Below are 16,779 nucleotides of genomic sequence, written 5' to 3'. Positions count from 1 at the left end.
GTGAGAATTTAGGTGCATCTTATACACTGAATCTAGCCCTGCCCACCCACTGGCATTCACCCTTTGGCTTCTGCCTCCCAGCAGTTTACCTCCTTGCAAGCAAACAGCAAGAAAAAAACAGCTCCTTTCAGCTTCAGCACAGCCTAATTAGCACAAGTTGATTGGATCAGCCTCCCAACTCTCAGCTGATTTGCTCTCAGCTGTTTTGCGCAGGGCTCTGCTGCTTGCTGCAAACAGGTAAATTGTTGGAGCAGATTTTTTTTCTTGTGCTAATCAAGCTATGCTGAAAATGAAAATGAAAGTAAAGCAGGCTGTTTTCTGCAAAGAGACAAAATTGCTGAGAGGCAGAGGCAGGTTTCTTTTTCTTGTTTTCCTCACCAAAAAAGGTAGGTGTATCATATACTCCGAAAAATACGGTATGCCCCAAGCATGCCTGAGGGATGCTGCCTCGCAGCTGGACTGACAAGAATATTGGCAATTCAGCCACCAGCCTACCTTCTGGTTTTGCCAAAGGAATGTGACCCGCTCCAGAAGTGGTAAACTACTCGGCCCTTTTTTCAGGGAGCGGCTCTCTATGGCTCCACTTCTTCCCCTCAAGAAAACCTTCACCCTCCACTGTTACATGCGGGCACCTGTGTCCGTCCCACAGAGCTAAACATGGTTCAGGTATCCATACCTTAATTGCCAGCAGTTTAGATCTTGCACCGTTGACCTCTGGGCGTGACCCCTAGGTCAGTCAGTAGTTTCCACTTCCAAACCCATAAGGCTAGTCTAGAAAGATCCAATGAATGTAGGAGGAGAGCCTATTGTAGCCAAAACCCAGCCTGGGAATTAGCCATGAACAGCTTTGCTCTTGGGACCCCTGCTATCCATTTGCTGGAGTCCTGCTGTTCCTCTTCCTTCATGCATTTGCTCTTCCTCATTAAGGCACACATCTTCCCCCCCACCCCAGGTGGAACAGTTCTGAAACCTGCATGGCCTGCAGGAAGATCTGACCACGCTTCTTCTCAGGGGTGTTCGGTTTTTCCAGGCATTGCTGGGAAAGAAGACCTCCCACCAGAGGGGGAGACGTGGCCTGGCAGGAGCAAAGGGCAGAGCGTGCCTGGTGGGGCACCCAGGTAGGTGCTCACAATCACCCAACCAGCCTTCCAAAGCAGTCTCAGATGGTGTGTGTGTGTGTGTGTGCGTGCGTGCGTGCGTGTGTTCATGCACTTTACCCTGTTTTCACTGTGTCACTTTTTGCATCTGTCCAGAGAGTGGCTGTTGTTGGGCAACTTTAAACTGCCAGTTGAGAGTATGCAGATGCCTCTTTCTGATCACAGCGTCCATGGTTTTCTTGGAAAGCAAACCTCACTGGCAGAACCACCCTTCCATCTGAGTGGTGGAAAGGCAGAGTCTCTGCGTACCTTCGGAACAAATCCAAGCAGAGGCATCCTAGCATTTCTGTCTAGCACTAGAAAACTTGCCTTTTCGTTGGTTTTCAGGGCACAACCCAAGCAGCTCTAGAGAAAGTTGGCCATTGCATTCCTCCAGAATATTCCGCGTTCAAACTAGCCAATGGCTTTCCTGGTGGTCTCCCATCGAAGCAGGCCCAGACCTATTTAGCCAGCTGGAGAACAGCAGCAAAGCAGGCCCAAAGTAGCCCTTTTCGTGCCTCTTCCTTCACCAGGAAAAGTAGCTGCCCGCACAAAGCCCTTCCTGTCCCCCAGGCCCATGGGAACCCATGGGAACCCATGCAGGCAGGGTGTGCGTGTGTGTGTGAGAGAGAGAGGGAGGGAGAGAGAAAAGGCAGGTTCTTGGCAGAGGCCTTTTGAAGTCGTTATTGGGGAGCTCTTTGCTGGGTAGAAAACCCAGTTCCTGACCAAAGACGAAGGGAACAATCATACTCTTGTTAATTTGCTGACCCAGGACCAATTTTAAATCCATCTGTGCTTTGGGCTCCTCCTACCCGCCTTTTTGTCCTTGTTCTGCCCTCCTAGAAGACCCTCCCTCTCTCCCTCCCTCCTCATTTCTAGGCCAAGCAAGACCCACAGAGAGGAAACCCCGAATGTACTGGCGTCCAGCGAGACCCTGGGCCAGAGGCGACCCACCCTCAAGTCCCAGCTCCTGCAGAAGGAGGACCTGTATACATCCCTCTGCCACTTCAAGTAAGGGGATGGGATGGTCTTCTAGTTGCTGGCCCATGCAAAAGCTGAGATACTTGCTATAGATAAAACGGCAGCAGACGGGAATGAAATGCAAATGTCTAGTAGAGAGTGCTTGCCGGAAAATGCCGATTAGTAATAGTAATGGTAGTAAGTCCAAGAAGTCCAAATATGTTCCAAAAGTCATAGAAAGCCAAATCAGGTAATCAGCCAGTCAAAGAGTATGAAGAATCAGGAATGAGTTACAAACTAGTATTACAAATGGTTGTTTCCAACAAAAACTGCAAGCAAAAGACCTACCTAATTCTACCTGCAGGCAGCTGGCGGCAGTTACCCATGCCTCCTCCTTTACTTAGCAAAGAGCCTTATGGAGTAGCATTGCTCTGCTCGCCTCTGCATGCATCTAGACCTGGGCTTGGGGTTGTGCTGCATCATCTGGCTGTGCCAACTGAAGAGGAGATGCCTGTGTCTGAGCAAACTCAGTTGAATCCTGACTTGCTGGGTCCAGAGGCCGACAATCATGAAGCTCAAGCTGTGTTGGAGCAACATCGCTAGATTCAAGTTCAGACACTGAATTGTGGGTCGTAGCAGGTTTTGGGAGGAACACTGGGTGAGCAGGATGGCCCCTTAGCTTGCTTGAAAGAGGCTGAAAAACTCCCAACAAAGGGCTGTGGTTCCGCATACTCCAAAAGGCAGAGGGAGCAGGGGTGAAATCCAGCAGGTTCGGACAGGTTCTGGAGAACTGGTAGCAGAAATTTTGAGTAGTTCAGAGAACTGGTATGGAAATTTTGAGTAGTTCAGAGAAGTGGCAAATACCATCTCTGGCTGGTCCCAGAGTGGGGTGGGAATGGAGATTTTGCAGAATCCTTCCCCTGGAGTGGGGTGGGAATGGAGATTTTGCAGTATCTTTCCCCTGGAGTGGAGTGGGAATGGAGATTTTGCAGTATCCTTCCCCTGGAGTGGGATGGGAATGGAGATTTTGCAGTATCCTTCCCCTGGAATGGGGTGGGAATGGAGATTTTGCAGTATCCTTCCCCTGGAGTGGGTGAGAGTGGAGATTTTGCAGTATCCTTCCCCTGCTATGCCCACCAAGCCACGCCCACCAAGCCACACCCACAGAACCAGTAGTAAAAAAATTTGGATTTCACCACTGAGAGTAAGCGATGGTCTCTCCTATCCAGCCAGATGGAGCAACAAGTGTTTCCCACAGGTTCTTTGTTGGTTCGTACAATGTGAATGGTCGGGCACCCCAGGAGAGCCTTCTGCCCTGGCTGAGTCATGATGCGGACCCTCCAGATGTCTACTGTGTGGGGTAAGCCAGCCTCTCTCTCCATGCTCCTTGGACCTTGTTGGAAATGCTTTGCTCCAATCTTACTTTTGCTTCATGGGCACGTGCTGCTTAGCAGTGCTGGTCATAAGGCAACTTGATTACCTGACTTTCTTTTCGGAGCTGGGAGAAGACTGTTTCCTTCCCATAGAGAATCAAGGACCTAACCGTCCCTCTCTGGAACCCAGCTTTCAGGCTCTGGATCTGAGTCAAGAGGCTGCTATGTTTAATGACACACCCAGAGAAGAGGAATGGTTTGAAGCTGTGACCAAGAGCCTTCACCCAGGAGCCAAGTATGCAAAGGTAGGGCTGGGGGCTTTAGCTGCCCAGGGACTTCTCCTCCTGAGGTTCTGCTCTCTGCATGGTCCACCCTGTCATACTCAACCAGGAGGCTTCACTTCCTTCCTCCCTCCCTTCCCTTGCTGAGCTCTCAAAGAAGTCACAGGAATGTTGTGTATTGCTTGCTTCCCCCATCCCATGTGAGAGAGCCAGGGGACATTCATTCAGGGCATCGGTTCTTTTTTTTTTTTTTTTAATTTTAAAAAGCAAAACTTTATTCATTCTTAAAAGAAAAACATTTAAAACATACAAAGACTTGATTACGTTAAAAGTTAACTTATCAAGAAACAAATTTGCATATACATGTACAGTAATCAACTTCAACTACTAACTAATTATATATATATACAGATATACAAACCTACAGTAACATATTTCATTTTCTATCTATCTGACAGTGCATTTTCCTTTACTTATAATAATTTCATCTAATTTTCATCTCAACCCATTTGGCCTCCTTTGATTTATCCACTGGTACCATCTATTCCATATTCTAAAGTATTTTGAGTCCTCCTTATCTTGTAACTCTAAAGTTAATTTGTCCATTTCTGCGCATGTGTATATCTTTTTTATTAACTCCTGATCAGTTGGCAATCTATTTGTTTTCCAAAATTGTGCTACTGCTAATCTGGCCGCCGTTATTATGTGAAGTATTAAGTATTTTGTATCATTCCTAATGTTCTTTTTAATCATACCTAATAGGAAGATTTCAGGTTCTAATTCAATTTCACAATCTGTTATTTCTGCTATCCATATTTTAATCTTGTTCCAATATTTTTTAATTTCTGGGCAGAGCCACCAAGCATGATAAAAAGTTCCCTGTGCTTTTTTACACTTCCAGCAAGTTGGATTTACGTTTGGGTACATTTTTGCTAATCATGCGGGGGCCAGATACCATCGATACCACATTTTATAATGATTTTCTTTGTAGGCTACCGATTTTGTCATGGCATAGTTATTTTCCCACACTCTTTCCCATTCTTCTAATTGTATGCTGTGACCGATGTTCCTCGCCCAGGCTATCATCTGCCCTTTAACCAATTCTTCTGCCAAATTGTATTCGAGTAGATATTTGTAAATTTTCGAAATTAGCTTCCCTTCTTTGGATTCTAATAATTTGTCTAATCGATTTTGTTTTATCTCTATTCCTCCCTCCTCCTGATCCTTCCTATATCTTATCTTTATTTGTGAGTATGGCCACCAGTCTATTGCTATTCCTTGTTCCTTTAATTCTTCTCTAGTTTTCAGATTCCCCTGTCTATCTAGTATTTCTCTGTATCTTAGTATTTTATGTTTAGATAATATATTAGGATGGGTTATTGCTTCTATCGTTGATAGCCAGCCAGGAATTTTCATGTAGTGTTTGTGCCGAATTTGTTGCCATGTATTAATTAAAGATTTTCTAATAGTATGATTATTAAAGTGTTTATATATTTTATTCCCTGTGTTCCAAATAAAGGCATGCCAACCTTTCATCAAGTCATGTCCCTCCAAATTTAACAACCTTTGGTTATCCAAAGTTATCCATTCCTTAATCCAAAGTAGACTTGCGACCTTATAGTATTTTTGCCATGCCGGAACGCCAAATCCCCCTCTGGTTTTATCATCTTGTAGTATATTTAATTTTATTCTTGATTTTTTCCTTCCCAGACAAATTTTGTGGTTATTTTATCCAAATTATCGAAAAATTTCTTGTCCAATTTTATCGGAATTGTTTGGAATAGATAAAGGAGCCTTGGCAGTATGTTTGATTTTATTGCTGCTATCCTCCCCAACAAAGATAGTCTTAATTTCCCCCATTTCTCTAAATCCTCTTTTATTTTTTGAACTAAAGGTTCATAATTATCTTGTTTTATTGTTATGGTTCTAGCCGTCAACTGTATCCCCAGATATTTCACTTTTTTAACTGCCTGTAATCCTGAATCTTTTACTAATTTCTCTACTTGTTTTGTTGTCATATTTTTTATTATCATATTTGTCTTTTCCTTGTTGACTTTTAGACCTGCTACTTTTCCGAATTCTCCAATCTCTTCTAATAATTTCGGGGTTGTGTCCAATGGGTTCTCTATAAAGAAGACAAGGTCATCAGCAAAGGCTTGGACCTTGTACTCCTCTCTCTTAATCTTTAGTCCTTGTATTTCTTTATTTGCCCTGATTCTAATTAGCAAATTTTCCAAGGTTAAGATAAAAAGTAGGAGTGATAGCGGACATCCCTGCCTTACTCCTTTATCTATTCCAAAAAAATCTCGTTGGATCTCCATTCATCAGGATACTTGCTTTTTGGTTCTGATATATTGATGTTATCATTTTAGTAAATTTCTCTCCAAAATTCATAGTTTTGATTTGTTGTTTCATAAATTGCCAATTTACTTGGTCGAATGCTTTTTGTGCACCCAGAAAGATCAGAGCTACCTGTCTCTCTGGATGCACCTCATAATATTCCAAAACATCCATTACCATCCTTAAGTTATTTCTTATCTGTCTTGTAGGTAAGAAATCATTTTGGTCCTGATGTATTTTGTTGTGTAATATTTTTTTCAACCTGTTAGCAATTATACTCATGAAGATTTTGTAATCGGTATTCAGCAAAGAAATCGGCCTATAGTTTTTTGTTAATGTGGTATCTGCCCCCACTTTTGGTATTAGGGATATATACGCCTCTTTCCATGAATTTGGTAATTTTACCTCCCTCAGCGCTTCATTGTATGTTTCTAATAAAATTCCATTTAGTGATTCCCCAAATGTTTTATAAAACTCCGTTGGAAGACCGTCGGTCCCCGGAGTTTTATTATTTTTTTGTCTCTTTAGCTCTTCTTTTAATTCCCCTATTGTAATCTCTTTGTCTAATAATTCTTTCTCTTCCTCTGATAATACTTGCACTTCCTTTCCTTTTAAATATTGTTCAATTTCCTCTGTTGTTACTGTATCCTTCTCATAGAGTTTTTGATAATATTGGACTGCTATCTCCTTTTTTCCCTCTAATCTCTGATGGATCCTTCCCTCTTCATCTTGTAACTTCTGAATTGTTTTCTTTTCTTTTTCCTTCCTCAGTCTGTATGCCAACCACCTCCCTGGTTTATTTGCATGTTGGAAGTAATTCTGCCTTATGTACCTTAAAGTAATTGCGTATTTCCCTTGTTCTAATATGTTCAGCTTGTGTTTTGCCGCTATCCATTTTACCCTTATTTGCTCATCCCCTGGGTTTCCTTGCAGTTTACTTTCCCAATTTTTAATTTCTTCTCATATTTTATTATATTCTTTTTCTCTTTCTTTTCTCCTTTTTGCATTATATGCTATTGTAAGGCCTCTTATATGCCTTAGTTGTGTCCCATAGGTTTTGTAGGGAGGTGTGTTGTTTTGTGTTTTCCTTGTAAAACAGTTCTAACTCCTTTTCCATATAGTTCTTATACTCTCTTTCTCTCATCAACTGTGTGTTCATTGTCCATCTATTTTTCCTTTTCTGCTGCCCTTTCCACGTCATCATTATTGGATTGTGATCCGCCCAATCGTTTGATAGAATTTCTACCGCTTCTATTTCTGTCATTAAAGTACTGGATACCCATGCCATGTCTAACCTAGACTAAGACTTATGTGGATTCGAATAATATGTAAAATTTCTAATTTCGGGGTTATAAAATCTCCAGCCATCTATCATATTTAATTCTTCTACCATGTCTCTAAAGGTCCTGGGCAGAATATTTTTCTTATTTTTGTTTTGCTGGACACATTTATAATCCTTTCTTGAATCAAAAATTGCATTGAAGTCTCCAATCATACATACATTTTCCATTTTTTGGTCCATAATTTTCTCATGCACTTTTTTATAAAATTCTAATTGTTTACTATTCGGAGCATATATTACTACTAACAGTATATTTTTGAAATCCAATTTTAGCTCTATCATCACTATTCTACCTTCAGTGTCCACATATCTTATATTGCTATCTATTCCTTTCTTAACATATACCACTACTCTTCTTTTTTTTTCTTCTGCCAATGATGAGTATACTATACCTAATTTCTTATATTGTATATATTTTATATCTTGTTTTCTTATGTGTACCTCCTGAAGGCACACTATATCTAATTCTTGTTTCACAATTTTTTTAAAAATGTGATTTCGTTTGGATGGCGAGTTGAGTCCATTTACATTTACTGATAAAATTTTTAAAGTTCTTTCCATTTTTTACTGGCTTTCCTGTTGTTTCTTCTTTGTTTCTTCCTGTTCTTTCTTTTTGCCCCTCGTTTGCATTCCTCCTTCCTCTTGTGTCTCTCCTTCACCTTCTTTTCCTCCTTGGGAGGAGGGTTTCACGTTCCCGCCTCTGTTTTTCTTTAATATTCCTTCCTCCCTCTTCTCTATTACTGTTTGCTGCCTCGCTGCTTGTCATTTAGTCATATAATTCCATTGCCTTACTTTGCGAGTCCACCTTTATTTTCTTTCCCTGCCACGTTACTAACATCCCTTCCGGCGTCGTCCATCTAAAGGGTATGTATCTTCTATTTAACAATGTGGCCAGGAACCAATAGTCCTTTCGTAGGTCTCTTATCCTTTTGGGAATTTGTTTTAACGTAATTATTTCTTTATTTTTGTAGAACATCGGTTCATCCTTTGTTATTTTGTATACAATGTCTCTCACGTTTCTTCTTACAAATCTTATATGCACCTCCCGGGGAAGTTTGTTTTGTCGGGCATAATTTATGTGGACCCGGTACACTTCATCAAGTTCGTTTATTATTTCGTCCTTATCTCTTTGAAGCGCCTCAGCAATCATCTCTGCCATTGTCATCGTCAGATCCTCGTCTCTCTCTTCCGATACATTTTGGAAACGCAGGTAAAATGCCGCTTTTTCCATTTCCAGCTGTGCCACTGTGTTCTCAAGTTCTTTGTTTAATCCTGTCATTTTTGTATCCAGTGCCACCAGTTTTTCTTCTGTCAATTCCGTTTTTTGTTCTATTTCTTTTATCCTTTGATCATTCTTTTGAATAATTTCTTGTATCAAATCCATTTTTTCATCAATTTTTTGGATGTCGTTCTTTACTTCTCTCTTTACCTCGTCCATATCCTTTCTGGATTGCTCATGGTTTCTGGTCATACATTCTTGCATTTTGGCCATGGTTTCTTGGATTGTTATTAATGTGGTTTGCATTGTTGGCATATTAGGTGTGCTAAGTTGTTTCTCTGACGCAAACATTCCTTCTAAAGTTTTCTGTGACACTGGGGACGCTGTTGTTCCTGCTACAATTGATGTTATCTTCTTTCCAGTCTTTAATGTTGTTGTGGTGGTACTCGTCATCTCTTTCAAAATTCTGTGTTGCGCCAGTAATATTTTATCAACTTTCTCCCAAATCACCATCCAAAATTTATATACTTTCTTTCCCTCCCTTTTCTTTTCTCTTGTAAAAAATTCAATACAATAATCTCTCACACAATGATCTCTTTCCTTTAAACAGGTTTCTTTAAATAATCTTTAAATAAGTAATTTTAAATCATTAAATAATTAATTATCTCTATCTAATACTTCGTAAAAATGTGGCAGAAATGTAAATATAAATATAAATATAATATAAAATAGGAATATAAATATTAATATATGTATGAATATGTATAAATATGCAACTTAATTAATCAAAGACTTAATCAATCAGTTCTTAATAATAGTAATAGTAATAGTAACTATCCAATAATTAATAACCAGTTAATAAAAATAATTCTTATAATTCTTATAATACCTAAATTGAGGGCAGGTTACACTGTAATTCTTAATTATATATAATTCTTAATTAAATCCCATAAATAAGTAAATAAATAAATAAATATCCAATAAATATCAGTAATAGTAATCTATTATATCTATAACAATTAGTAACAATTATCCAAGTCTAAATAAAAAGGTACTATATATGAGCACTATATTTCAAATATTCTATGAGCCTCGTTTTAGTTTCTTCAACAAAGGAAAAAGCAAGTCTCTCTCTTATTTATTTATTTACACTAGAGTCTTTTCCTGTTTCAATATGGCAACCTCTAATCTGCACAGTCACAGTTTGCAGGTTTTTTTTTTTTTTTTTTTTGCCTAACTACCTCTCTTCTTCCATTAGGGCAACCCAAAAGGGAGGTTACAAAGTTGTCCATTCTTCTTCAAGTATCCAGAGTTTAAATCCACTTCTTCTAACCTTCTCACCTTCGTTTTCGCTGTCTTAATAGTTTTAATAGCTTTAATAGCTTTTTTTTTTTCCTTTTGGGAAAACAGACTTGGGACTGTCTTTGCTGGTCAGCGGACGCTGCAGCGTTTCTGCGGCTTTTGTAGAAGCTTCATGAGCCCTGGCCTCGTCTAGGGCTCCAGCAAGCGTTAGGTCAGGCTTAGCGAGTAGTCGCCTTTGCAGTCTAATATCTCGAACACCACAGATTAGCTGCTCAAGCAGCGCATCGTCCAAGTCTCTATAGTCGCAATGTGTTGTGGCTTTACGCAGGCTTGCCATGTAAGCGCTGACCGGTTCGCCCTCTCGTTGTACGCGCTGTCTAAATTGGTATCGTTGCACGAACTTGGAGGGCACGGGAGCGTAGTGAGCCCGGAGAGTTGCCATCAGGGTGTCCCAGGAAACGGTCTGGACTGGCGTTGGCTCACACAGTGACTCCGCCATTTCGAACACGTCCGGTCCGCAGTGGCTTAGGAAGAGGGCCCTCTTCCGATTAGCGGAGAGCCCTTGCATGTCGCTGGCTTCGAGCGACCACTCGAACCTTGTTAGGTACGAGACCCATTTTTCGCGGGTCGGATCGAAAGGCTTGGGCGGAACGTAGGCAGACTTGTTCGGTATGCCTCCTCTGGTTCGCCTCGTCGCCTAGCTGAAGCTCGTGGTCTCACTGGTTCGCTTCTTGTGGCCTCTATCCCACCTTCGTCGCCAATGAAGTGGTTCGGGAATAACGAGAGGCACAAGCAAGCAAGTGACAACAGCTCTTTAATATATAGTGAGACTTCAGCAAAAACTTAGAGGCTGCAGCCCTCCTTATATACAATCCTGGAGGGACTGTCAGCCAATCAGAAACTTAGGCAGGTTTGAAACTCCCGCTGAAAAGTATCAATACATAACACTCCCGATGGTCTCAATCGGCTCATTGGGCCTCCGGGCCAGCTGCGCTCGTCGCGTAGGGCATCGATTCTTCTTGCTGCACTACTGGAATGCCAGGGCTGTGCTCTGTTGGCTGCTGGCAATTTGGTCAGTTGAACCAAAACCTTGAATAACCAGGAGGGATTTGCCCTTGATCTGTTGATGCCTTGTCTTCCTGAGTACTCTGGGAAATGAAGTCGCGGAAGGGTTGCACAAAATGCTGCTGAAGAAGAACTAGAGGCAAACTTCACCAAACCTGGTATCAGGGTAGCCCAATGCTTCTTTCCTTTCACTCATTGCAGCCCCAGGTGAGGCTGCAGCAACCTTGTTCAGGTGGTTCGACCTCTTCTAGGAAGGTTGAGAATTTGCCTGAGCTCCTGTTTTGGGCAACATTTCCCAGATGAAATTACTGAAGTCTCGACTTTGTAGGGCAGTATCTTTGCTGATAAGAAAGTTGAGATTGTACAGGATTATCTGGGATCTGTTCCATCCTGCGGATTCCAAGAAAGTATATAGGAATCAGCCCTTCAAAGTCAGGAAGCAGGCCTTTTTTCTAGAGCACAAGATTCTGGCTATGAGGACCCTTCTCACTTGCCCATTAGGTTACTGCCAGGCACCATGCATGGCACTGCTTTGGCACCATGCTTGGAAACTGCAGTTGGTCCCCCTTGTCTGCTTGTGGGAGGGTAGGAATAGCTTAACGCTGCGTGGCCAGAGTCTCCTGCTTAGAGTTGGAAGTGGCCAGCCCAGGTCAAGTGTTCACGTCCACCATGGGCGTCCCTACCTGGGATGCTCTGGGTTCCTCTGCCCCAAGAGTCTGGGGCATTGGGGCAAGCAAGAGAGCCTGCTTGCTTATCTTAGTGGCAGCACCACCAGGAATAGCTTCCTGACTTTTAGAAAGGCCTTAACCGCTGAGCTCTCCAGAAAATCCATCGTCAGTATGCCTACTACTTTGGGTTAGATTTTACGATATGGTTTGGTGTTTTAAGGAATTTGTAGTTATCAAGAAGAAGTCATGCCTTGAGCTACTTTTCTGAGCAGTTTAGTTGAGCATGCAAATGTGGCAGTCAAAGTCAATAATTTGACTCAGCAAAATATTCAACAAAACCTGTCGTGATTATTAGCAGAGAAAATGGCAGACTGTAAGTTACTCATCTTCAAGGAGATTCAAGGTGCTAGTGATTACCTATAAGGCCCTACATGGCTTAGGCCCGGGATATTTGGGGAACCATCTGCAGCCAGCAACAGCTTCCTATCGCCCGATGCTTTCCCACAGAGAGGGCCTCTTCAGGGTGCCGTCGGCCAGACAGTGTCAGCTGGCAACCCCCAGGGGGAAGGCTTTCTCTGTGGGCGCACCTACCCTTTGGAATCAACTGCCCCTGGAGCTCCGGGTGGCCCCCGACCTCTGCTCTTTCTGCCGCGACCTGAAAATGTGGCTGTTTTGTTTGGCCGGCCTGGACTGATGGGGTTTTAATTCTAATTTAATTTTAACTTGTTAGTCTTAATTGTACTTTTAACTGTTAAATTATGAGATTTGGATTTAATTTTTTAACTTTTTATTAGATGTTTCTTAACTGTTGTGAGCCTCCCTGAGTCCGGCTGGAGATAGGGCGGCGTATAAATCTCATTAATAAATAATAAATAAATAAATAATCTTAATTGGATGTGCTATTAGTTGAATGTATGATTGTAGGAATGAGAATATGTCAATGGCTCCATGTCTTGCTGGAGGGAAGCACTGAGTGATGTACTGCAAAGCTCTGTTCTCAGCCTTGCATTGGTCAAATTGAGTTAAATGAATGATTAGAAAACATGATTTTCAGATGACACAAAGATGAGAGGATAGCAAACCCCATATTCTAAAGGTGCAAGAGAATGTAGACAAACTGAAAATAGAGCAAAGCCCAAAATATGAATTCCAACAGGGACACAAATACAGTGTCCATCATTTGGGTTAGAAAAATAAAAAGCATTTGCATGTGTTGGTGGTGGGGGAGGGGTGTCAGAAACCATACCAGCAGCATTATTGGTGAAAAGATCTGTGGGGCTTAGTGGAACATTAGTTGAACATGAGTCAATGGTGGGCTGAAGTTGTAAACAGAGCAAATGTGGTCCTAGGCTGCCGTGGCTGGACCACATCCAGATGCCCTCAAAATTTAAGAAGAGAATTGACAAAATGGAGCCTATCCAGAGGAGAGCAAGCGAGATGATGTACTTGGAAGAAAAAGCATGGAGCTGCTTGCTATATTTAGCCTAGAGATAAGAAGCCTGGGAGAAAGCCCAAGAGTGGTCTTCATGTATCTGAAAGATTGTCATGCTGAAGATAGGCAGAATTGCTCCAGAAGAATCAGAATCGGAATCGGAATCAGAATAGAGCTGGAAGGGACCTTGGAGGTCTTCTACTCCAGCTCCCTGCTCAAGCAGGACATCCTATGCCATTTCAGACAAGTGACTGTCCAGTCTCTTCTTAACACACACACACACACACACACACACACACACACACACACACACACACACACCAGTGATGAAGCATCCACAATGTCTGAAGGCCAGCTGTTCCACTGGTTAATTGTCCTCACTGTTAGAAAGTTTCTCCTTAATTCCAGGTTGCTTCTCTCCTTGATTAGTTTCCATCCATTGTTTCTTGTCCTGCCCTCTGGTGCTTTGGAAAATTTATTTATTTATTTATTTATTTATTTATTTATTTATTTATTTATTTATTTATTGGTTCGATTTATATGCTGCCCTTCTCCAGAGACTCAGGGCAGTTTACAATGCGTTAAGCAATAGCCTTCATACTTTTGTATATACCTGTATAAGTTGACCCTCTAAAAAATTAATGTTTTTAAATTATGAAGAGTAGATTATTTTGAACCACAGGATTTATAATGTGCCCAGTCTCTTCTGGTCTGCAATTAGGACCTTAACTTGGAGGATGGGAGGCAGGCAGCTCTAAGCTTAGTTAGACTTGGACAGGTGCAGCCCTGGCTGGACTGTTGCTGAGAAAACTGTTTAATTCAAAGCACTTTGTTTCTGTTTTGGAGGGCGACATTCTGGTGACGTCCCCCTCAGCCGTCCTGTTTTGTTGTTGATGGTTTACAGATCAAAGTTGTTTGGCATGTTGGAATCTTGCTGCTGCTCTGCATGAGGAGGGAGCTTGCTGCCAATGTTTCGGATGTGTGTGGGGTGACAGTCGGCTCCCTGGGTGGCATGGTGAGTCTGTTCTCAAGGACAATTTGGGCCGGGGGCCAGTCCTTTCCAAGACATGGGCAAAATTCTAGAATGGCCCTGTGCAGAGGGGATTGGGGGAGGAGGGGATTCACCAGCCCTGCAGATGAGAGGCAAGCAAAGGGCCAGACTTTCTCTGCCTGGCTCACCCCTGCCAGAAGTGATGAAGATGAAGAAGAAGAAGAAGAAGAAGAAGAAGAAGAAGAAGAAGAAGAAGAAGAAGAAGAAGAAGAAGAAGAAGAAGAAGAAGAAGAAGAAGAAGAAGAAGAAGAAGAAGAAGAAGAAGAAGAAGTAGTACAGCTAGTCCTCATTTGGTAACTGCAATTGATTCCAACAACTGAGTTGTTAAGCCAAATAGTAGCTAAGTGAACATGTCACTGAGAGAATAGTGCAGAGTTCACTGACTGTTGCCAAGATAAAGTTTATTTTTTAAAATAATTTTTATTAAGAGTTTCTACATAGATTAAAAAAAAATACAAAGTGAAAATATGTAAAGGAAGCAAAAGAAAGAAAGTAAAAGAAGGAAAAAAAGATCATTGAGAAACAAAAAACAGAGAAAGTAAGCATTTCCTGGCCTTTTGAACATCATACAAAATGTCATAAAATGTTTCCTGTGGTAACTCCTGATGTTTAATTATACTATACAGTTTAACATCGGCTACTTTCAAGGCAAATACATCTCTAATTTTTAAGGAAAGAGGGAGAGGGAAAGAGGGAGGGAGGGAGGGAGGGAGGGAGAGAGAGAGAGAGAGAGAGAGAGAGAGAGAGAGAGAGAGAGAGAGAGATGGGGTGGTTGAATGGGACTGGGGTCTTCCAGCAACAAGGGGAACAGGGAGCCAAGCTGCTGGACCCTCCTTGGACCCTGTTTGCTTCCAAGCAAGGATCCCTTTTGCCACCTTCTTCCACGCTGTTATTTAGGGTTTACTCCCTTTGTGTCTTGCAGGACATCAAGGGGGCCGTGGCCATCCGCTTCAGGTTCCACAGCACCACTATTTGTGTAGTGAATGCCCACCTGACAGCCCACCCACCGGAATCTGAGCAGTACAGCCAGGACATCCGTGACATCTGTGCCCGCCTGCAGTTTTTCCAGCAGGATCCCAGCCTCCCAACCATCCCTCTCAGCCAGCATGAGTAAGTGGGGAAGCCTCTGAGGACAAACGGGGCAACAGAATGCACGGCTTGGCCTGGCTTGCACTTCCATTGGGCAAGTAATAGGACTCGATATGCTAATCTGGGCTGAAGTTTGCTGGGCATCTCTTTTGCATTTGGTGGGTTCAAGGGCTCCTTGAAGTAGGACTTGTCGTTTGCTGAGGGAATGGCACTGTGTGTTGAAGTCACAGGAAGCTGAGAAGGTGGAGCTGCCGCCGGTGGCAGTCATCATCTTATCAGAATTCTTTCCTGATAGCATCGTCGTATGGCTGGGGGACTTGAACTCCCAGCTGGAACAGCAGAACATGGATCAAGTAAAGAAGCTGGTGGAGGCCCAAGAATTCCGTGCTCTTTATCAACATGATCAGGTGAGGTCAACTCACTTTCTCATTCTCCCTTGAAAAGTTTGGGAGGAGCAGACCTTTGGTACCTTGAATTCATCCTACATGCAAAACTGTAAATGGGGGGGCACTCCCCCACCCAAGAGTGGTCTTCAGTTTGGGGGTTATCTTGTCTTCACAACCCCTAAGCAGCTGGCAGGAAGGCCTTTGCCCATCTCCTGGTGCATCAGTTGTGCCTTTTCTTAGATTGGAAGGTGGGTAGGTGTCAAATATTCACTCATGCCCTAGTTGCCTCATGGTTTGGCTACACAACGTGTTCTGCACAGGGCTGCCCTTGAAGATCACCTGGAAGTTTCAGTTGATTCAGAATACAGCAGTGCAGGCAGTAAGTGTTATGGTCCGCCGGCAGCCTGCAGAGCTGGCAGCAGAGTCAGACAGTGAGGAGGCTGGGGAGGAACATGGGCCAGTCCTGGAGTCTGGGGAAGGCTCGGACGAGGGCTCTGCATCAGAGGCAGAGAAAGGGCCATCTGGGAGGTACGTGCTGCCTCCGGAGTCGGACATCAGCGAGGCAGAGGAACAGGGGGAGCCTGTTCTCAGTGCGTGCATGTGCAGAGCTGCCAGAAGGCAAGAATAGTTAAAACAAAAGGGATGACTCGGGAATAGAGCTTGGAGATGATTGGCCCCTCCCATAAGACTTAAAAGAGGAGCAAAGGCACGTGGGCCTTTGTAGGAAGCAACGTTGTTAATTCTATTCAGTTTAAAGTCTGAAGCTCTGTTTGATTCTGAATTTCGTGTGGCTTTGCCAATTAGGTCTTTGGCAGCGTGTCAAGGGAGATAAAGGTGGGTGCTTATCAGCCTTATCCCAAAGGACTCTTTAAAACTATTTGGGACTTGTCTGTGAATGAACAGAATTCACAGCTGTTGCAATAAAAGAGGTTTTTGGGACTACTCGTGTGTTTTACTGACTCAGGAAGCCTAGGTCAGAACAGTAAGGGGCATGCCTTGGTGTGCCCACGTAACACTCTGCTTTGTGAGTTGCACTGATTGCCAGTATGATTGCTTTCTGGTGTGATTCAAGGTGCTGGTAGCTATCTATAAATTTCTACATGGCACAGGATCTGACCACTTGAGGGAGCGCCTG

The 16,779-nt window shown here is 42.8% G+C and overlaps 1 protein-coding gene across 1 annotated transcript in view; it reads left to right on the top strand.

Annotated features, from left to right (window-relative positions):
- Positions 1-16,779, top strand: part of INPP5B (inositol polyphosphate-5-phosphatase B) — a 37,722-nt gene that overhangs the window by 7,712 nt on the left and 13,231 nt on the right. Inside the window, 7 exon segments of the mRNA XM_070949255.1 lie at positions 1,031-1,118; positions 2,016-2,147; positions 3,355-3,456; positions 3,660-3,774; positions 14,023-14,133; positions 15,092-15,279; positions 15,554-15,665. Of these exon segments, the coding sequence (XP_070805356.1) occupies positions 1,031-1,118; positions 2,016-2,147; positions 3,355-3,456; positions 3,660-3,774; positions 14,023-14,133; positions 15,092-15,279; positions 15,554-15,665 (848 nt within the window).

The sequence above is a fragment of the Pituophis catenifer genome, unplaced genomic scaffold, assembly GCF_029215685.1.
Source record: "Pituophis catenifer annectens isolate HBS135680 unplaced genomic scaffold, rPitCat1.0.hap2 SCAF_9, whole genome shotgun sequence".
In the NCBI taxonomy this organism is placed as follows: domain Eukaryota; kingdom Metazoa; phylum Chordata; class Lepidosauria; order Squamata; family Colubridae; genus Pituophis; species Pituophis catenifer.
Note: the sequence above shows the minus strand (reverse complement) of the source record. Positions and strands in the feature narration are given on the sequence as shown.